We start from the raw sequence: 21,002 nt of genomic DNA, 5'->3' as shown, positions 1-21,002 counted from the left end.
TGGAATCGTAATGTATTTTACACTTTCATAAATAATTTCTTATCAACATGTTAACAACAACAATATTTTGTAATATTTATGTGCTTTTGATTACAATTTCCTGTAATAAAACCTCAATTTCCACGTTTATATCGTAAATCGTTGTAATCTTAACAACTTGGGCCTTCTGTCATGATTCTGTCAGAACAACAAAGGTAAATGTTCACACAAAAGCTATTCAATGTGACGACGAGGAACGATGAAGTGGTCTTGACGCAGAATGTCACATTCGCAAAATGTCATCGTGAATAATTTGACTCATCCCACAACGACACTTTCAATGTTACGACGACCGTAGGGTTAGTTCGTGGCGTAGTGGTCCGCCTGCTATTTGGAGGCAATGGGTTCAACACGGGCAAATAAGTAATCACAAATATTTGTGTGCAGTTCTGTGTTTGTGTGTACTGGATCCGCGATACAAACTTACTTTAGACCGTTGAGTGTTGTCTATTTAATGTCAGTCTTCAATGACACTTTTTTGCATCTTTGTTTTTGTTGCAAATGTAAATAAGACGTATATTTTTTAGCAACACTATATTTATCGGTCCTGATGCAGAAAGTCCCTTTTATGATAAGATTTTTATAATACGATTTACAAAATTAATCGCAACGTATTTACAAAGCCGATTTTGTAGCACTTGTGTTGCTAAACGTAATTCGTCTCTTTCTCAACAGATATCTTTGTAATGACATTTTGCGAAAGCGACTTTCTGCGTCAAGACCGATAAAGTTAGGGTTGGAAATACATGTCTTATGAAATACATTGCGTACGCTCGCTTTGTGCGCCGAAAGAATTAAGCGATATTCTATTCTATTTTAGGACAGTTATGGACTTAACGCTTCTCAAATTTTTATAAAAAATATTTATATAATTAGTGCTTGATATCAAAAAGGCTTATTTACCAATAATGAAATTACCACAGTACCTATTGCTACCACAGTACCACATTACACTGCAATTACGCAGCGATAAATAGTGTTACAAAGTATTGTTTTTTTTTATAATTTAACCTATCTTCTTTATTTGTTAAAGTTTTTTTAAAGTGGATCAATGAATGACTATTATGAGAGTGATTTACACCGCCACTATCGCAGGGCGATCGAACCTCTCTACAACTACATACAAGGTGTGTCTAAATTGTGTATATCGAATAAATTGTTAATCTGACTTCCGTACATCATGTTCCGTACATATAAACATTTTGTCTTTATACATACAAACTTGGCAGCCCTAGCACAAATCGAGATGCCGGGACGCTATCGAGGCGCGGTCATTAAAATGATATTTGCTTCGTATCGCCCGGAATAATGTTCTGCCTTCTGCTGGCATGTTCAATGCAGATACAGATGTGGTTCTTTGATGCAGATCAGTATTCATCTAGAAAAATAACCAAAGATTTTTTTTAACTAAGTATATTATCCGGCAGCTAGATGGGTCGATGATATAAAGGAAATTGCTGGCAACAACTGGATGGGGATGGCCCAGGACAGAGATGGTTGGCGGAGACGGAAGGAGGCCTATGCCCAGCAGTGGGTCACGGAGGGCTGCAGATGTTGAAGTACATTATAATATCGGTTGACTCGTAGAGAATGCTGGCTATATAACTTTAACTCCGCCCTTTGTAACATATTTGATAAAAAAAATTGAAAAAGCAAAAGATTATAGACAATTGGAAAAAATAGATTATACATAAATTTAGAATAACATTTACTATCTGTCTAATCCCTATTGATTATTGAAATAAAATATTAAAATTCTTAAATATTAAAAGTGGTAATTATTTATTTTCTAGAAAATTAAGCTTTTTAAAAAGTCAATGACTGCCTTCTGCAGAGATTTACCTATCTGTTTAGAAAAGGGAAATAGCCATAATCTTGCAATTAATTAAAGAAATATATATAAAATATTAAAGTAAATTAAGAAGGAATTAAGTAGGCAGATTAAATATTTGAAGTGGTGGGCTTTCTGAGATTTGATTACGTAAAATAAGTGTATATATGTAGGCGGTAGTTTAATGATGTATTATGTCTGTAATAAGTAATCCATATTCATATATTTATTATGAAAAGAACATATTTATATAAACATGTATAAACAACGCAACATATTGTTGTTCAATGAGTTTATATTTAATTAGTTTAATTAGTTAATTTTGTTAAAGAATAAATGAAGTACGAAACAACGCTAAGTATCTCTTTAGATCATATTTTTGAACATAAATACAAAAAGTAATGGTTACAATTTCGCATAAGTTATAGCAAAACATCATTATAACATTTACATTTTATAGATATCTTATATTCCAAAATGTTTCATTTTCGTTATTGTGACAAAATTTCGAAAATCCAGAGTTTTGCATGCTCAATGTGAAATTCTGGGAACTCGTTAAAATGTATAAGTAATTTTAGCAATGGAAATGAATACTAGCGAGATGGTTTGTAAAATGTACGAAACTTTTGTTACCTTCTTACTAAACTTTGAGGTGGAACAAATTAATGTTAAATTTCGTTATTATTATTGTTGTCGCAACTCACATTCCAACCCAATTTATATTCGAGCGAGCGAGGTATACAAATTAATTTGGGGCAAAAATACATTTTTTGTATGTATGTTTATGTAACGCGATAACTTTCGGTCTGATTTTGAAAAAAGTGAAAAGGTATGTAGAATCTGTCAATAAAATTTCTAAGTTCGTGGATAAACAAAATAGGTGAAGTCGTTTTTGAAATATTCACAATTTTGTAAAAACTTATCAAAAATCTATTGTGTTTGCGAGATCTAAGTTCGTGGCGAACAACTAGTTACTATCGTTTCACAAGAACACAATCCCGGCATCTGTCTACTACAAAAGAGCCTTTAAAATAGAGTCGTTCCCAACATCTAATAAAAGCAATATGTCCGCCACAATTCTCGGCGACTTTATAACCGACAGTCTGATACAGAATAATAGCATGTCATTTTGAGTTATGTCATCTGAAAATATATTTTATCGTACGACGTTTATGTTAACACGAGCTTACCCGTCCTAGCACTGTAGCTACACTAGTTGACGCAATGCGATGGTATCTCTATCTCATCTGCGCTTTCCTAGATTTTCTTCTTCACTTCGCACGATCTTTGCGTCTTATCCATCAATAGTAACAAAAATCGATTAATAGCAACTATATATTCTAAACTATAACTGTGTCACACGCACATGTACATACATAACATTCAAGTAAAGCATTTATTATTTTAGTATGTATATCATACTAATGTTGTAGTATAGTTAGTAAGTAGTATTGCAGCGACAATACCCCAAAACATAGGCCATGCGTAAGCACATTTGATACTATAGCGTCATGCCGCGTCACGCTGCCTTGTCGCATTTTTAGTTCAACTAGGACGCCGGCCGAGTTAACTCGCGATATATTCGGGCCATATTTTAAAGTTTCACATGCACATGTGGTCCTAATTTAAACATTGACATAAACTTTTAAATTTAAACGAAAATGTATGAATAGATAATTCAGATTTATAGCTAGAAAAAAGTTATTTACGTAATATATGACAAAATATTGAATTTATTTACAAAATATGGCTAGATTTTTTTGTGGATTATGGCAAATATAGCCAGTACAGTCAACAGGACATCAACCTGCCCAAATTCATTGGAAACTCGCCGCTATTACCGTACCATAGAGGTACATGCAGAGTAACTTGTTGTGCTGTTGGCTGTATGATAATTTTGTAATAAAATTTTATTCTATTCTTTAGAAAAATAAACCAAAATTGTCATAAGAAATTCATTCTGTTTACGATCAACCCAGTTCAAATAAATAAATTCAGAAAAGTATCGTAATGATCTATCAAGAAAGAAACAAGTGGAATCTTGGCAGTAAAACAACATACTGAAATACAGACTAAAATGTAATATGTTTCTTTATAAATCCTGTTTTTATATCCTTCGTCCGTATGTCCCTCCTGGGATATCCCGGGCGGATTTATATACCAGTGATGCTGTCGAATATACTACTTTATATATCAGATAAATATATATATGCTAACTGCGCAACGAGTTGTTTTCTTAATAGAACTTCGGAAATAAATATCTTATTTATTATTCCACGTTATGCTGCACGTGGTTCCGCCTTAGAATAGGTCCACCATTTTCGTGGATTTCGTACGAGGCGAATAAGGGAACAAATGCCACCTTGTCAGCGGAACCAGCACATTGGTGGACAGTTCAGTTCACTAATGAGCATGCGACTACTTGACACTAGATGGCGGTATATAGTCGTATAAGTCATGTCAGATGCCTATGGACGGCTTGCATAAAATCTGACGCCAGTGTTAGCAATAACACACTCGTTATGAATAAATGAATACGAAACCCAGAAGGTGCACCAGTTCTTCGAAATCTTTATTTTTTTAATAAGATATTTTTTTTCCTGTTTCATTTTATATCGTTGTTAGCCGAAGAAATAATTATTAAGGTTGTTAGAATTATCAAATATAATCGTTTATTTATAAACTTATTAATCCACTTACATTTTTCGTTTGTAATTTGAAGAAGTGAATTTTTATATATATTTATTTTTTATTACATTGGTTCGCTAATTGGCTGAACACAACACAGCTTTTATCATACAATTTATGTTGCCAGCTGTCTTGGATTTAATGGCTTCTTTACAACGTGTTTGATCCCCGTTCAGGTCAAAATAAAAAAAATATATTTTTCAAATTGACCTGAGCCTGGGTGTTGTTTTTTAAAATATAATATCCGAAAAATATAATATCGTCGTGCTAGTATCCCATAACACAAACGATTTGCTTCAACACAAGCATCGATCGCTATAAATTGGTCCGTACATATTTATAGCTGTTATTTTAGTCTCTTTGTTTGATCAGTTCCGATTTATAACAATTACAAACTGAATATAATAAACCTTTTAGAGGTATTATATTATGCTTATAAATATGTTTTTCACACTTTCATGACAAAATCTTACAATCATTCATTCATTCAAATTGATAGTATTGGGAAATATATATAAATTTGTGAAAGGTTAAATAAAAAGCGGTTTCCTTTAATTTACTTATGTTTTATTAAATGTGTGCACAATTAACAAGTAGCTCAGAATTACCGTATTTGTACAACTTACATTAGGTACAATATATTTGGGGTGGTTACACTTCGGTTACAGCTATAGTTTTACAATGAAGGAAATTTATGTGTTTATAAAATATTATATAGTGTATTTGTAAACGAAATGTGTGAAATTGATATAATATTGTTATGATTTATTTGTAAAACATATTCCTTTATCGAATTCTTTCTTGAGGAATAGGCGAACATTTCCAAATTAGCTGTAAACGAAATATGATTTTGGTATTAAGTTCGCCATTTGTTTATAAGTATGTTTTTAAGTTGGAACAATAACATATATTTTAATAAAAATATATTAAAATATATATATATATACAAAAAAAATATTAAATGGCCTTCACATAATACCAGAATTAGATATACCCATTATTTGGGGTAAACGCCTCAGTCATGAATACCTGCGAAAAATAAATGCAATGCCAATGAAATTAGAATTGGCCGCAATACAATTATGAAAATAACCATATTAAAGCTTATTATGCTAAATTACTTTTTAATATTTTTAATTAGCCCTAATACTTTTATATTTTCATGTCAACAATTTACACCAAATCTAATACTGTTTTTATATGATTCAAAGTTAAAACAAACTCGTAAAATCAACTCAATATTTTATACGAAATCTTACGGTTACTGTCCACTATTATACCGCATACATTTATCTACCATACATACAAGATAAAAATACTATTAAGAATATATTTACAACGTTGCACTAGTCAAATTTGACGTTAACGTTTGCGCTAGATAAAATGGCGTTCTGTGCGGATTAACGTCAAAGTTGACTGGTTCAACCCAGCCAATGAATTTAGTCCAAAAGTAACATCATAGTTTCAAGGTAATCAGAAGATTAGAAGGGCCATGTAATTTAACCAGTTATGTTCGAGGCAGCCTGACGTTTTTTTTTATGATTCTGTTAATGATTCTGTATTCATAGGGACAGTCTCAATCGAACAAGATTAGTCAGAGTTTGTAGCTTGTGAGAAATAATTATTTAATGTAAATTAACGTGAACAAATGCCTGTGAAGGTCTAATTTCTGAATAAATGATTTGAATTTGAATTTTCGATAGAAAAAAATTGAACATATTAAGTTACTATGAAATTACCAACGCTCTTAGTTTACAATCTCGCAAGACTGTCGTGAAATTGTGGACTTTAGGACACTAATGACAATTTATCGCAATTTTTCATATTACAATCTAACATGAAACTGTTAAATTACATCAATAAACTGTCAAATTGACAAAGAAAATGAGACGGAACGCGCCTCATTTTCGCGTAAATATTTGCATTTTAACCGATTCCTCTTACACGAGTATATTAACATTATTTAGATCTTTGTGACTTATTTCAATGTTTAATAACCAGATTCTAGGTACCTCTGGTGGCAGCTGATAGACAACAATAGCATTCCTAAGGCGGGTTGATATAAGGCGGGCAGCCGATTTTCAAAATTTCAAGGTTATTTTTAACCCTGACCCTGGGCTTCGCGGCGTCACAACCCTGAACGCAACCGGGAATATACGGAGATGAGATAGATCGATAGAACCTATTTGGTTAATTGCCCAATGATATTTTAATGTGACAGATTATTTTTGAAAATGGTCGAATTAGTCGGTTTTTTACTAACTTTACCAACATACAATTATAATTCTACACTACATGTAACCTGGAAGCACACAGAAACATGTACACATAATTTAAATAACAATATTTATATATCTGAAACAAATGTTACAATGTTCATTTAATTTGCATTTTTATTTCTTCATTTTATTAATATGTTGCCTCTAGTAATTCACGGGCCGTGGCCCGGTTCATTGAGGCTTGCATGGGGACATGGGGACATGGGTCCAACATGTAGGGGCCTTGTTTTTTCTATAATTTCATGCAGCACGATTCGAGGCACGGCTGCATGCACACCATGGAATTGCGACCAATTTTCAGAAAACACTATTATTATTATAGTAATTAGATTTAAAAAATATGAGAACATAAGTATAAATTATAATAAGTAAATTATTTTTTTTTTAATATAATACGATTATAATCCTACATTGTAAAAATATTAGACATTTATTTAAAACTAATATTCCTTTAAAAAAATATTTGCGAGTGTACCTTTGACAAAATAAGAATAAAATGAGAATTTTCTTTTAATCTTGCACAAATAAGTTAGAAATTTTATGTAAGTTACGTAACAAATTCACAGAAATGTTACAGTCGTAATATTTAAAATATTTTTCATCATAAACTGGAAAGTCAAAATAGAATGAGGACTGAATGAATGAAATATTAAAAAGCAAAATTCGCTGTGACCATAACTTGTTACGTTCATGAATAAAAATAGAAACACGGCTTATGCTTACAAGTTTATATTTAAAGTTATACTTTTACTAGGCTGTCCATAAAGCAATGATTTCCTCAGTACCAGATAAATAATGCTTAACCGTACTTAAGCCGGTTGCACGAGTCAATTTTACGTTAACTGTAACCTGCGCACAAAAGCTCAAAGTACATCATTTTATCTAAACGTTTAAGTAAACGTCAAAGTTGAATGACGCAACCAACTCTAAGTTAGAGATTTGTGTTTAATCATATGATCATGCTAGTTACCAATTCAAATATACAATGCAAATTACGCCAAAGATTGTTATCTTATAATTCATGTTATTCAAGACTGTAAATTAAACGTACCGAAGTTTCTAGACTGTATTCCTCAAAGACTATGTCTGCTAGCAAAATTTCACGAAAAACCATTCATGATAGAGTTGAATGGGGACATAACGAGGGTACACAAAGCCAAGATCTTATCGTCCGACGTCGAGTTCGGGCATCAAAATGAAATTTGCGCTCGTTCGAAAAGAAATAATCTTTACAACGTACCGTCATTCTATAGTAGGACTACTTTGTACTGTATCTGTAACGCCTGAAATAATACCTATTTCGAAAAATACATGAAAATATATATATAATAAGATGAAACCAGTCCCGTGTTCTAGAACTTTGGCATGTATTTCGTAAATAGTTTATGTTTAAATTAACTCGAACAATGTAAACTTACGTAAACTTGAAAATAAAAGTCATTTTATACAATCTTGACATACTTAATTGAAGGAAAACAATTATTCTCTGGATTTCATGTAACCAAAAATATTCATAGTGGCAAATGGAAATACCAAATGAAATCCATATATTTCATAAAAAATGTTATCTTAAACAGACATTTTATACCAAGGTTAGTCGACTAAAGAATTGCATGAGATGATGACCGACGACCTCACGACGACGTGGCCTAATGATCATCACGCCGGGCTCCTACACTTGAGGTCCCGGGTTCGATCCCCGGTCAGCTCAACATGGAAAATGAACTTTTTCAGATTGACTTGGATCTTGGATGTTTATTTATATATGTATATGTTATAAAATATAGTATCATTGAGTTAGTATCACATAACACAAGTCTCTAACTTATTTTGGGGCCAACTCAATCTGTGTGATTTGTCTATACATATTTATTTATTTATAAAATACACGGAAAAATAATATACTAACGCTTAAGCAGCTTAGGATTAGTTATAGAAAGTTTTTATCATGTATTTCATTAACTTTAAAATAATCTCATTTTAAAATAAACATGAGGCATATACATTACGACATATAACAGTTAGAATGAACACCTAACTTTGTATACAAAACCCGTCAGTTGTCAACTGACTACGGAAAATTTACAATGAAATCGCCCCGCACTTCTAATTTTTTTATTGTCACTGACATTTCTATATCGTGAGACTTCTACTGTTGCTACCGCTGGTCCTCTGATACTTCGGGGATATGTTCTATTCAACACTATACACATATATTACAAGTTTGTTTGTCTGTTGTTCACGTTATGGGCGTACAAGAGCCCTCATAACACTTGAGACCTGGCTCGCATGTACCCCTGAAGCCTCCACAGTCTTCACCTTGCGTTCTTGCGCAAACTTTGCAGCATCTGAAAAAAAAAATCAATATTAAAATGGTAATCAACAACGCGGTGTCAGTCCTAGTGAATTTTTGTACCAATTAGATTCCTGTTAAGCCACAAACCACCACTTGCTTCTGGTGAAGGAAAACTAAAAGACTGCACTGACCATAGCGTGTAAATAAGATATTTACAAAAATGTCTCGTTTAAACTCTGCGTAGCGACATCCCAAAGCCGGAGTCAGTTTAAAATTCGGCTATGATTTAACAACCTGCTCAACTCTCACATCATCTCTTTAGGAATGCTGTTGTTGCCTCTCAAGGATTTTTATCTCTTAGTTGCATAGATCAAAATAATTTAAAAAAATTGTTGAATTCTTACAAACACCCTCCCTCCGAGGGTAAACAGTGGTTTTATGTACTGGCCACCCAGCCTCAAAAAATTTAAACGAAAAAACAGAATAGTCGACCACGTTCTTTTATGACTTCTAACGATTTGTGGCCGTCCAAATCAAAAGGGACCTTATAGCGCGCGGCACTTAGACCATTATTGCCGTTGTTTTGTATTCGAACAACGGCAATAAAGGCCTAAGTGCCGCGCGCCATAAGGTTCCTTTTGATTTGGACGGCCACATTTATATCTAAGATATTATTCATAGACATAGATTGATTAGCAGTACTTATCAAATTAAAAAAGAAAACATCTTTAACAATTAATATTTTTTTATCATCTCATAAAATATTATTAACAAGAATATCTTTGATTTGCGGTGTCCAAGTAGCGCTTGCACCAAGTAGCAAAAACTGCGAAAGATATTAAAATTGTTCAAAGCATTTTCGTGCCCCACCGGTATTTATGTTTCGAAATCTGCAAGACCAAGTTTCTGGCCAAACTTTAGTAATTGCATTAGCTGAAAGACTTCCTTATTTTGAAGTTTACCAACGTATACAAAGCGGATCAGTCCCTTTATATATCCCGAACTGTATTGGATTTAGGAGTGGGCATTCGAAGAAACTGCCCTTGGGCCTCCACAAGAATAGGGACCCTCAATATAAATTTAAAAAAATTGATGCTGCAGCAACTTTTATTTTTATCGAAAATATTTCTTCGAAAACATTTTATCCGTTACGACTATCATTATTAAGCTCGGCAGCTATTTATACACACTGCTGGAAGGACTCTTGCCATCTGTAGGCCGTAGTTCTTTTAGCTAGCACCCTACTCCACCTATCATCGTTCAGTCCGTAAAATATACAATTAACTAAAAACTAAATTTAACGAAAATTAAAACTAAATTATAAATGCCTATTAAATTAATTTAAATAAAAAAGACCGTTTATTAGCGATTTTATATTCAATCAATCATTTTGTTTTAAATGATTTGTTTTTAAAACATATACGAGGGCTGCTATTTATGTATCCGGAATAACAAAATTAAACAAACATATATTATTACATATGGTTTTATTGTTTCTCGAAGTATTCTCCGCGATGATCTATGCACTTCTGCATACGATGAAACCAATTTTCAAAGCACTTTTTCCATTCTGATTGAGGTATGTCCAAAACGTGTGTTTTGAACGCATCAACGGCCTCTTCGCGGCTCGAAAAACGTTGACCACGTAATTTATTTTTAATGTTTGGAAATAAATAAAAATCATTGGGTGCCAGGTCGGGGCTGTACGGCGGATGACCCGTCAATTCAATCTTTTGACCCTCCAAAAAATTATTTGTTTCAGCCGACTTGTGGCAGCTAGCATTGTCGTGATGAAGTATGATTCTGCGTTGTGGGTTGTTCTTTCGTATTTTTTCAAAGACTTCTGGCAAACAAATGGTGGTGTACCATTCAGAATTAACCGTCCTACTATTCTCTAGTGGCACTGTAGCTACATGTCCGTTGATACCAAAAAAACAAGCGACCATTTGCTTTAAAGTGCTTCTCGCATGAACAACTTTTGTTGGATTCGGTTCATCTTGAAAGACCCACACCGTTGACTGCTGTTTAGTTTCAGGGTCATAAGCATAGATCCAGGTTTCGTCACCTGTGTAGATATTATAAACAGCTTTTGACGTGCCACGGTTGTATTTTTTTATCATTTTCTTACACCAGTCGACACGAGCCTGTTTTTGATCTACGCTCAAGTTGTGCGGAATCCAACGCGAACAAATTTTTTTAACAATTAAATATTCGTGTAATATCGCGTGTATACTCGTCATACTAATGCCCAGAGACGCCTCTATCTCGCGGTATGTAACATGACGATCTTGCATTACTAATTGTCGCACAGCATCAATATTTTGTTGTACCACTACCGATTTAGGACGACCCTCCTTAATTTCATCCGTGAGCATAGACCGTCCACGTTGAAATTCCTTAAACCAATAATACACAGTGGTTTTCGATGGTGCTTCATCTCCAAAAGTTAAAATCAGTTGTTCGATGCACTGTTTTTGAGTTAATCCACGCCGAAAATCATAATAAATCATCGCGCGAAAATGTTCACGAGTTAAATCCATGGCAATGAAGACAAGCTATTTTCAAAATTGGCGCCAATTGAAAAAAACAAATGACAGGGACATGAAAAATATTTATTCTCTAGCCGAAGAGTTCTATTTTCAAATGTTGTAATTACTTTTTAAATATTCTAGAATTATTGGCCAGTTCCGGATACATAAATAGCAGCCTATCGTATATCTTGTACATAGAAAAAAATGGGGTAATCGACTCTTCATAGCCACGGTCTGGAAAACCTCCAAATCCGTGTCCGATCCCGGGTTACGACGCTAACAAAGAAAAGTTCGGTATAAAGAACACTGGTAATTAAGTCGGAAATCGAAATAGTACGATAATAGGTGTTGTATAATCTGTTTCGTTCTATTCTCGTCAATCTACGGAAGTTTGTTAAAACTATTTCCCATTAACGTATGCGATCGGCGAAAGGATTTTGTTAACTGCATAATAGATTTTACTCGCGACAAGTAGCGGTTGTCTCCCCGCGCAAATTGTAAAAGTCTGTCAAGGGAAGGGCTAGAAACTGGAAACCGGCTTTTGATAGGCAATAGCCTATTTAATTTTTCACTTTAGATTCAATACTATGAATCCATTCATTGTTAATCACATTTACCCCAACAATAAACAGAAAACGGAAAACTCAAGCATTTTCAACATGATATTAAAATGAAAATAATTTTTCATTTCAATTAATAAATAATTGTATTTTGTAAACGTACGCAAAATGAAGTATTATTGCATTGAACCAGTACACGAAATTTTGATTGACCTAAGTGATCGAATAAGTGCCATTGTAGCTGAATTTAAAAATTAAATGTATTTCGAGTCGACATTTCATTACAAATATAAAAATATCGATCTATATGAAATGGTTAGACATACCCTGTTCATTATAAAAAAGTACTTAATGCATACTTTAAGCTAAAGTATGTTTTGTCTCTTTCTGTAAATGTCAAATATTATACAGTGCGATAGTGACAAAATTGTTTATGAATAACGTGAATAGATATAGATATATCTACACAACATACGGCCGTTTCTGAGAAAATCTATTAGAAATTATTTTCTCGGGAAAAATGTTGGAGCTATCCTGCATAGAAAGCCAGATAAAAAAAAACAAACAGCGATATAAAAAAGAACAGATACGCCTTTTCCAACGAACTATTTCAGGGTGAGTACAAACTGGATACATTTTTAGTTTGCACTTTAGATAATAAATAACTTTTGTGAGTCTGTGATTTAAAGGATCTTTTTCATTGATATTTGTTCAAGTTTTATTTATTTTTCCTTTCTTTTTTTTAAAATAAATAGTATCTTTCACTTCAATTATTGTATAGCATGTAACATCTACGGTAAACCTATTGTCGGCTACTGTTAACGTTATAATTATGGTCTATAACATTGGTTACCATAGGACAGGCGAGTTGCGTAGTGTGGGACCAATTGTATAAGCAATGTAGCAAATTTATATTATAGTTAATAAAATTTCATTTCATTTCAGACCTACCTACACACACTATGTACTTTTATTTATTTACTTACTTTTACTTACTCTAAAATTTTATCTTTCAGTTAACTAGTAGAAATGTCCTTTTTAAAATGAAATGATGTAAATCAGTGTCAGCTTCGTGGATCTTTGAGATTCCGCCTTCAACGTAAAATAAATACTCAGTCACGCGAGATAATAATATATTCATGTGTAATCACCTTTATGAATATTTTTCATGTCCGTCCGTACCTGTTTCATTGCTACCATGTTTGTTCAGGTTTCGATGAATATTTAAATGTTGGACGCTTGCAAGTTTTACATCGGTAATTGTCGCGCCGATTTGTTCACAAAGGTATTTTTATTGTGATACCTATTAGCTTGGCTTAGTCCACGCTTATTTCGTGCGTCCGCTCATAATTTATTATGACAATCAATGTAAAATCAATATGTTGAATGTGACCAAAAGCTACTTCAAAACTTAGGGGAAAATTATCATTGAAAATTTGATCTTTTACTTCTAATCATATATATTTAAAAAAAAAAACATAATGCATTCTCACTCAGCATTTCGATAATGCTGAGTGAGAATGGCCTACTTACGGCAATTTTTCGGAGTAGCCAACATAAGTAGATTTGACACTGAGGGGAATGATAGGAATTCTAATGCAAGGGAAAGGTCGCGGCTGTGATGGATGAATCGAAATCAATTCCACCTCGGCAGGTCACCTCTCTAGACCTTAGTTCAGGCAGCTTAGGTTTGTAAAAAGATTTATGATCAGAAGCACTAGAGAAATGAGAAAAACATTCCTTATGAATAATCTAATGAGACTGTGGTAAAAATATATTTACCGATTGAAATTGTAAAAATAGTGATAAATAATAATAGTCCTGATTTTAAAGTACTATAATGGAGTGAAAGTTTGCAGCTTTTGTCTGAAAATTATGTTCCCAGATCGATTTTATCCTTATAAATAAACGAAAAATTTAATATAAAATCTCCAAATCATACTAATAAAATAATAATACTAAAAAATCATACCTAACTAAATCTGTCAATTTTGCTGCCTACTAGAAAGTCTTGTTCCTTCCTTCTCCCAAGTGTCAAGTGGCAGACAATGCTTCGCATTAAGTTGTACATATGGTATCATATTTTTCAGTGCAATAAACTTAATAAATAAAAATAGTCCCCGAAAACCTTACCTGCAAGGATCCCACACAACGATGCCCAGCCCTGGGCACCCACTCGGCTCCAACGCCTCGCACTCCCTAGGGTTGCAAACACAGTCCCACCCCCGCACCGCACCGGCCACCACCATCACGACCGCCATCGCCAACCACCGGCTTGACATAATGTCTCTCACATCACACACGAAAAACCACTGCGCTATGTCCGTAACACATTGCTGCACATTGGCGTTATCTCAACGGATGGAGGTAGGCGGCATTCTGAAACAAGGAAATGAAGGTATGTTAAATATGGTTATGGTTATGGTATTTGTTGGCCGTGTCCGGTCCAACAAAATATATGTATTGGACAGGTACTTTTTTCAAAATTTCATTGATCAATAATCTTATAATCAGTCAAAAACCGTTCCAAAATGGTAGATAATTGATGACAACTAAATAATAATAAATCACTTTTTCACTGCTTAAAATTACTCGAAAGTCCGAACAAAAGTACCTAAACCGAAATCGACAGCGAACTGAAAGCGTTACAACTTTTACTCACATACCAGCGTTTGATCCTTCCCTACTAGTTGTTTTCACCAAGAATTAGGTATTGATTAAGAATCTTGGAAATCTCGAGTCTAATCTATATGTAACAAAAAAACATTGAAGTATTCATTTACTTATACTAAAAAATCTGATAAAATGTTCTTATAGACTGTTTCAACAAATTAGTATAAAAGAAAATTCTTCAGGCCGCCCTAGAGGAAATATTTAGAAATATCAAATTAACATTATCAATACATTAAAATCATCTTACAAACTTAACGTCATCCAAGTGAAATTGAGGAGAGATACTTGCTGAGTAATTATCTATCGATTTAAGTACCGGCGCTTCAAATTTGGTCTAGTGGTCCTACGTAAGTATATTAAATTTAGATTAATTAAAACCTAACCGGATCGTACAGTCAATAGCACATCACTCTACCCAAATTCATTGCAAACTCACCGCTATTGCCGCGTCATAGAGGTTTATACGGGGTAACTTAATGTGCTGTCGACTGTACGTAGTAAAACTTTTAATTAGATGCGGTATATGTTGAAATTGATTGTGAAATGGGATTCATTTATTGACATTGGATTATATAGTATTTTCGACACTCATAAATATATTGCGGTAAAACTTGTGTAAAATTAATTCTAAGTTACTCTCTCACTCTCTCATACTACTGTTGGCTAGTTTCATCCACGGCTGTGCATATAACATCCGAAGCCCGAAGTTCGAAGTGCTCTGAATAATTCTAGGAAGACGAAGTATGTAACATTCTTCTTTTTGAGTCGTTATGGCTATTTATTTTATGTGAGACATAGCTTGGTCCTTTATATACCTAGTGTTATTAAATAAACTTGGTGAGTTGCACCAGTCAACTTTGACGTTAGCCTGCGCAGAAAAAAGCCAAAATATGCCAATTTGTCTAAACGACGGCGGCACGCAGGTTAAAGTCACCTTCAAAGTAAACCGCTGCAAATCATCAACCAATTTATATTTATTGCAAACTCGCCACTATTACCGCGCTATAGAGGTTCATGCAGGGTAATTTGATGTGCTGTTCACTGTACATCTTATTTTATTACGTAGGTATTTTATAAAAATATTAAAGTCAAAATACTTTAAAAGTTTCTCCCATTTATTAATTACCCAGTGAACTTTGTTCGCGAAATATGTTTGAAATTAGTTAAATTGGCGCTCTTTGTCTGTCCATTAGTGAGTACGAATTTTGCCATTATGTAGTTCCTATCTATTCCGTTCTCGCCTTGCTTCGCTACGTTTAATTTTATTCGAGTAACTATTAGTTTTAGTGTTGCGTTCGAAATTTAAGTTTCTGTGAAAATGTATAGAAATGGACGTCTATTTAAGTTTGAAATGTTTTTAAATTATTTTATATTCATCTACAAAGACTGGGCACGCAAAATCGAGAAATGAACCACGTCATAATACCATAGTATTTATAAAGTCGGTCTGAACATTTTAGTTAAAAGGAATACACTAAATAAAATAACAAAATAAAAAGCGAACAAAGAAAAATCTCCACAAAGAGTTCTCAGAGATACCTACACCCTGCCTTTTTATTCGCTCTCAGACATAGCCACTATTTCACGAATATATGATGATCAACAAAATGGTTCTTGCGGAATAGCGAGTACATGATAGATAGCCCACTGTCGAATAAATTATCGATAGTTGAAGTTCGAGCAATAGTATCGATATAAATATATACGTTATTTAATACCAACACCGTTTGAAATAACATTGCATACAGCATAACACAAATACGTTTGTTTTTCGAAACTATCGACAATGTTGCATTCATTCGCTTGCCACTTGCCTTATTTTGAGCTCAAAATATTTATTCGTTCGTTGATGAAACCTATTTTTATACATAGAATGCCAGGATGAGAATGGATATTCAACAAGATTTTACAGGTCAACTATCGATATAAAATCCAAGAATTTTTCGGCAACACTAATGGCGGGAGATTGGGAGCAAACGGGAAACAAGGCATAAATTGGAAAGCGGCCGACTACCCGCAGATAAATGGCTCAATTCTGAAAAAAGTGCGGTTCGACCTTCGATAATGACTCTAAGATATCCAGCGCGGAACGGCGCCAATAAAAATCAAGATTTGATGAACAGCTCGGGGTAGGAGGTAGAGTATTGGCATTTTATTTTGACTGACCGAATCGAAACTAGTTATTTTATAGCTATAATTAATCAAAAACAAATTATAACTATATATATGTGTATTATTACTTTTTTAATATGTATTTGCGACCATAATTAAATTTGGTTGAATTGGTTAATTGAAGTACCATTGTGATTATGCTTATGTACAAATGTATAATGTAGTTTGTGGAATATCAGAAATAATTTTACATATAAATGCAAGCTAATGGCAGGCTGTTAATAATTGTGAATCTTGCCAGCCGAAGTATGCTCCTGGTATGAAATTCAGAAAAGAATAAAAAAACCAAAGAAACTTTATTTTTGTTCATCGTTGTGTGGTGCTTAGAGCATTTCGGCCGCACTGTCATTACGATACGAATTTTCTTGAGTAAGGAATCATTTGCAAAATCAATCATTCATAAATAATATTATTCATAATTTACATTACCATAGTACAGATTATCATTTTAAAGAAACACGGTAAACCTAATTCACGTATACTTTTGCCACGCATTTTATTCAACTCACAGATAAAGCCACGTCATACTGTGTAAAAGAGTTTTCAAGAATACCGTGCCGTAATTAGATATTATTTCGTGCTTGTCCTTAACAAGCTTCATTATCGATAACTACCAACTTGAAAGCTGCAAAGAAAGCTCTTTGTAATAACGAGCTACACGGACAGTTTATAAAGGCCGACATGCAGATAGGTATTTTCGGTTTATAAATAAATAATAAATAAATAAATATTAGGATAAATCACACAGATTAGGCTAGCCCCAAAGTAAGTTCGAGACTTGTGTTATGGGATACTAACTCAATGAAATAAATACTATATTTTATAATTATACTATATTTTATATTTTAAAATTGCTCCGCCGCTGACATTGAGACAAAATGGCGTACTAGTTAAAGTTAAAGTTGAAGTAAAGACGGTGCAACTCACTCTTAGAGTGGGTTGTTAAATATAAATATTTCTCATAACAGCTGTTGACTTCTCTCCTCGGAGTATTTTGAAACTAATTTTATGATATGAATCCACGTAAATTCCATGGTAATTAATCAAAGTCTTATATTCACTGGGAAAGTTAAGTTCTTAACTAAGTCCAAGTTGAAATTAACTACGAGATTAACTACAAATCCTAAGTTATGATAGTGTATCAAGTTATTAAAAAAGTATCAACCATACTAGGAGTGTTGTCCGCAACTGCGTCCGCGGCAAAGAGTATCTGAAATGTTAATTGTTTTCTTGCACATCCCTCTCCCTCTCTCATCTTTTCGTGTTTGTATCTGACACGCCGCGAAACCGTGTAAAAATGGTCCTTAAAATTTTAAAGATTTTACAACCGGGGTTGTGGCTCACGTCAGCTCTGCTTGGGAATGCTATTGTTGCATGACAGGATATGGAGTGGTCTATTATAGGGCAGATCAACGCAAAAAAGTCGAAAATTCATAACAAACATTAGCACATAGCGTTGTATTATATTGGTAATAAGGGATTCTATTTTACTCTCTCTGAAATAAGCCACCGATGAAATTATTCACGCGAAAATTATGCAACTAATTTTCTATTTCTTGGAAGTGAATTTCCATAATTTCTATAACTGTATTTCTCGAAGGCAATCAGGCATTCGCAGATGCTTTATACAATAACCAAACCAGACTTGTTGCAAAGTCACCCCTATATCCTTTACGTAAAGGTCATATAGGATGAAGTTGTCCCGTATGACGTCATATGAAGGTCTTAAAGGTGACTTTGCAATAATCAATGCAGTTAACTGTACTGAAATTTAATTTATTTACAATTATGAAAAGGCTTCTCTAAGAGTGAGTTACAACAGACAACAGTCAACTGAAGCAGACGTTGACGTGCGGACTGTCGTCGTTTAAATAAAACAACGCCCTTTGCGTTTTTCTGCGCAGGTTAAAGTTAACGATGCAACCAACTCTAAATGTTGTTTTAATAGCAGCCACTGTTGTTCTCAACTGCAATTTCATAACTGCAGCTCTGAAAATATTAGTGCAATGTAATAAAACAAGTGCTAACAATGTTTATGACGATGGTTTTTTTATGAAGATTGACGCATTGATATTTGACATCCTTGGAGAAAAGGCTGCGGTGAAGTTTCCGTCGCTTCTTCTTCACCTCGCTTTGGAAGACGGCAGTTGACTTAGTATTATTTAAGTAAATACTCCTAAGTTGAAATAAGAAATTAAAATTTGACTTAGCTACATATTTTATTGAGTTAGAAAATTGATGAACCTTAAATAAGTCGCAGAAAAATAGCTTAATTTTGAAGCAGATATCTTCAACCGATTGAGCTGACTATGCATTATTATGATAATCTCCAAAAGAAACTTGTTTCGAAAATTTCAGTTTTGTAAAAAAAATCTTTTATTACCTTATATAGCATAACTTAGTCCCTCAATCAATTTCTATAAAAGGATTAATTTCATATAAAATCAATATTTAGTTTCGACAAGGGTCCTACTAGTAATCTGGGCAGCTCTATACGAGGCTTAGTGAGGAACGGGGGGTTTTATGTCTGATAATTTATTTATGGCCAAAGGACTTAGGTTTAATTTGTATGCTCGGGTAGCGTATTCAACTTTTTGGGACATTATTTAATGGGAATAATTTTGTTTTGACTCTGTAGGTAAGCGTTGTTATTCATTCCTTCTTGGAGGTACATTCCCGTTCTAGATTAGGTCCAATGCTCTCCTGATGATGTCGTATAAGACGAATAAGGCATAAAAAACCTTAACAGAAAAGATGCAGGTGAAAAAATGCTTCTAAAGTGGTTGGACATGCAGGGGACCAGACTTAAAGTCAACCTTTTTTCTTCTTCAAAATTATAGTGCTTCGAGGGATCACAGACACGAATGATACAAGCAATAAGAGGAAGTTATATTATTTGTCCCAGGTGGTGTGTGGTTCCCGCTCTAGTAACCCGAGCTTAATATACTTAACAACAGTGTTAAATTATGTGTCAGCTAACAGCTTGAGTTTTGGTAACATACTAAATTAGCTTCATCCGGAGTAGTGGATGTAAATCTAAGATGCATGATATAGCATACTTAACTCAAGAACCTGTTTATTACTAAGGAGATTTAGAATAAATTAGCCAGACAGACGTGGCAGAGGATTTTGTTTTAAAATTATAAATAAGAAATTTTACACATTATAAATAAAAATATAAAAATAATGTAGGGGTTTTTATTAAATAATACTTTGTAGGGTCATATTTTTACAGGTAAGCAAATGGCTTTTATATTAAGCTGAATCTTTGATCTTGTCCGCATCATTAGTTTTATATTACAGAAAAACTTGTTTTTACAATAACAAATATTAATTTGCCGTACTAAGTATAAAAACATTGTATGTAAAATCCAGATTTCTGGTTTCATATTTTTAGCGGAGAAAGATTTACGCATTTGTTATATTCATATGGACACCGAAATCAACATTACCTAAACAATGTCACAAAGACAGTGGTGTATAGCGAGTCACGCACTGTTTACGCACGACTCTACGCGTGTGCGTCTCGCCTTCTGAATTCTGATTCCTGTCGAGTGTATAATGTGTGGTGTGCTGGGAATTACTTAATGATTTTGGACCTATACGATCCTTAATTAAACATATTTTAATACTGCTGTTACCTACTTTATAATTAAAATATGGCGTAGTGGAAAACTTAATAAACTAGGTCAATATTATTAGTCAGTATATTAGTAGTCACTAAGCGAAACATTTGTATATGAACTATAATAACAAATAAACAATTAAATAATACAAATTATATTATGTTAAATTACCTTAAATTAGGTAATAATTTAGAAATGAAAAATATTTAGGGATGGCCGGATAGACAAGGTGCCTATCACGCAGACAGCAATCCCGTACTGAATTTCAATGGAAATTCGTTCAGAAAAATTTAGAAGAAGGCATTCG

General features: G+C 33.5%; 1 protein-coding gene across 1 annotated transcript in view; it reads right to left on the bottom strand.

Annotated features, from left to right (window-relative positions):
* Positions 1-5,110: 5,110 nt before the first annotated feature.
* The window catches only part of cmpy (crimpy), a 38,094-nt gene continuing 22,202 nt past the window's right edge, over positions 5,111-21,002 (bottom strand). Inside the window, exons 2-3 of the mRNA XM_053749752.1 lie at positions 14,358-14,603; positions 5,111-9,185 (exon numbers count right to left, since the gene is read on the bottom strand). Of these exons, the coding sequence (XP_053605727.1) occupies positions 9,077-9,185; positions 14,358-14,506 (258 nt within the window). The 5' untranslated portion in view covers positions 14,507-14,603 and the 3' untranslated portion in view covers positions 5,111-9,076. The remainder of the gene's footprint in view (positions 9,186-14,357; positions 14,604-21,002) is intronic.

The sequence above is a fragment of the Plodia interpunctella genome, chromosome 9 (assembly GCF_027563975.2).
Source record: "Plodia interpunctella isolate USDA-ARS_2022_Savannah chromosome 9, ilPloInte3.2, whole genome shotgun sequence".
Taxonomy (NCBI): Eukaryota; Metazoa; Arthropoda; class Insecta; order Lepidoptera; family Pyralidae; genus Plodia; species Plodia interpunctella.
Note: the sequence above shows the minus strand (reverse complement) of the source record. Positions and strands in the feature narration are given on the sequence as shown.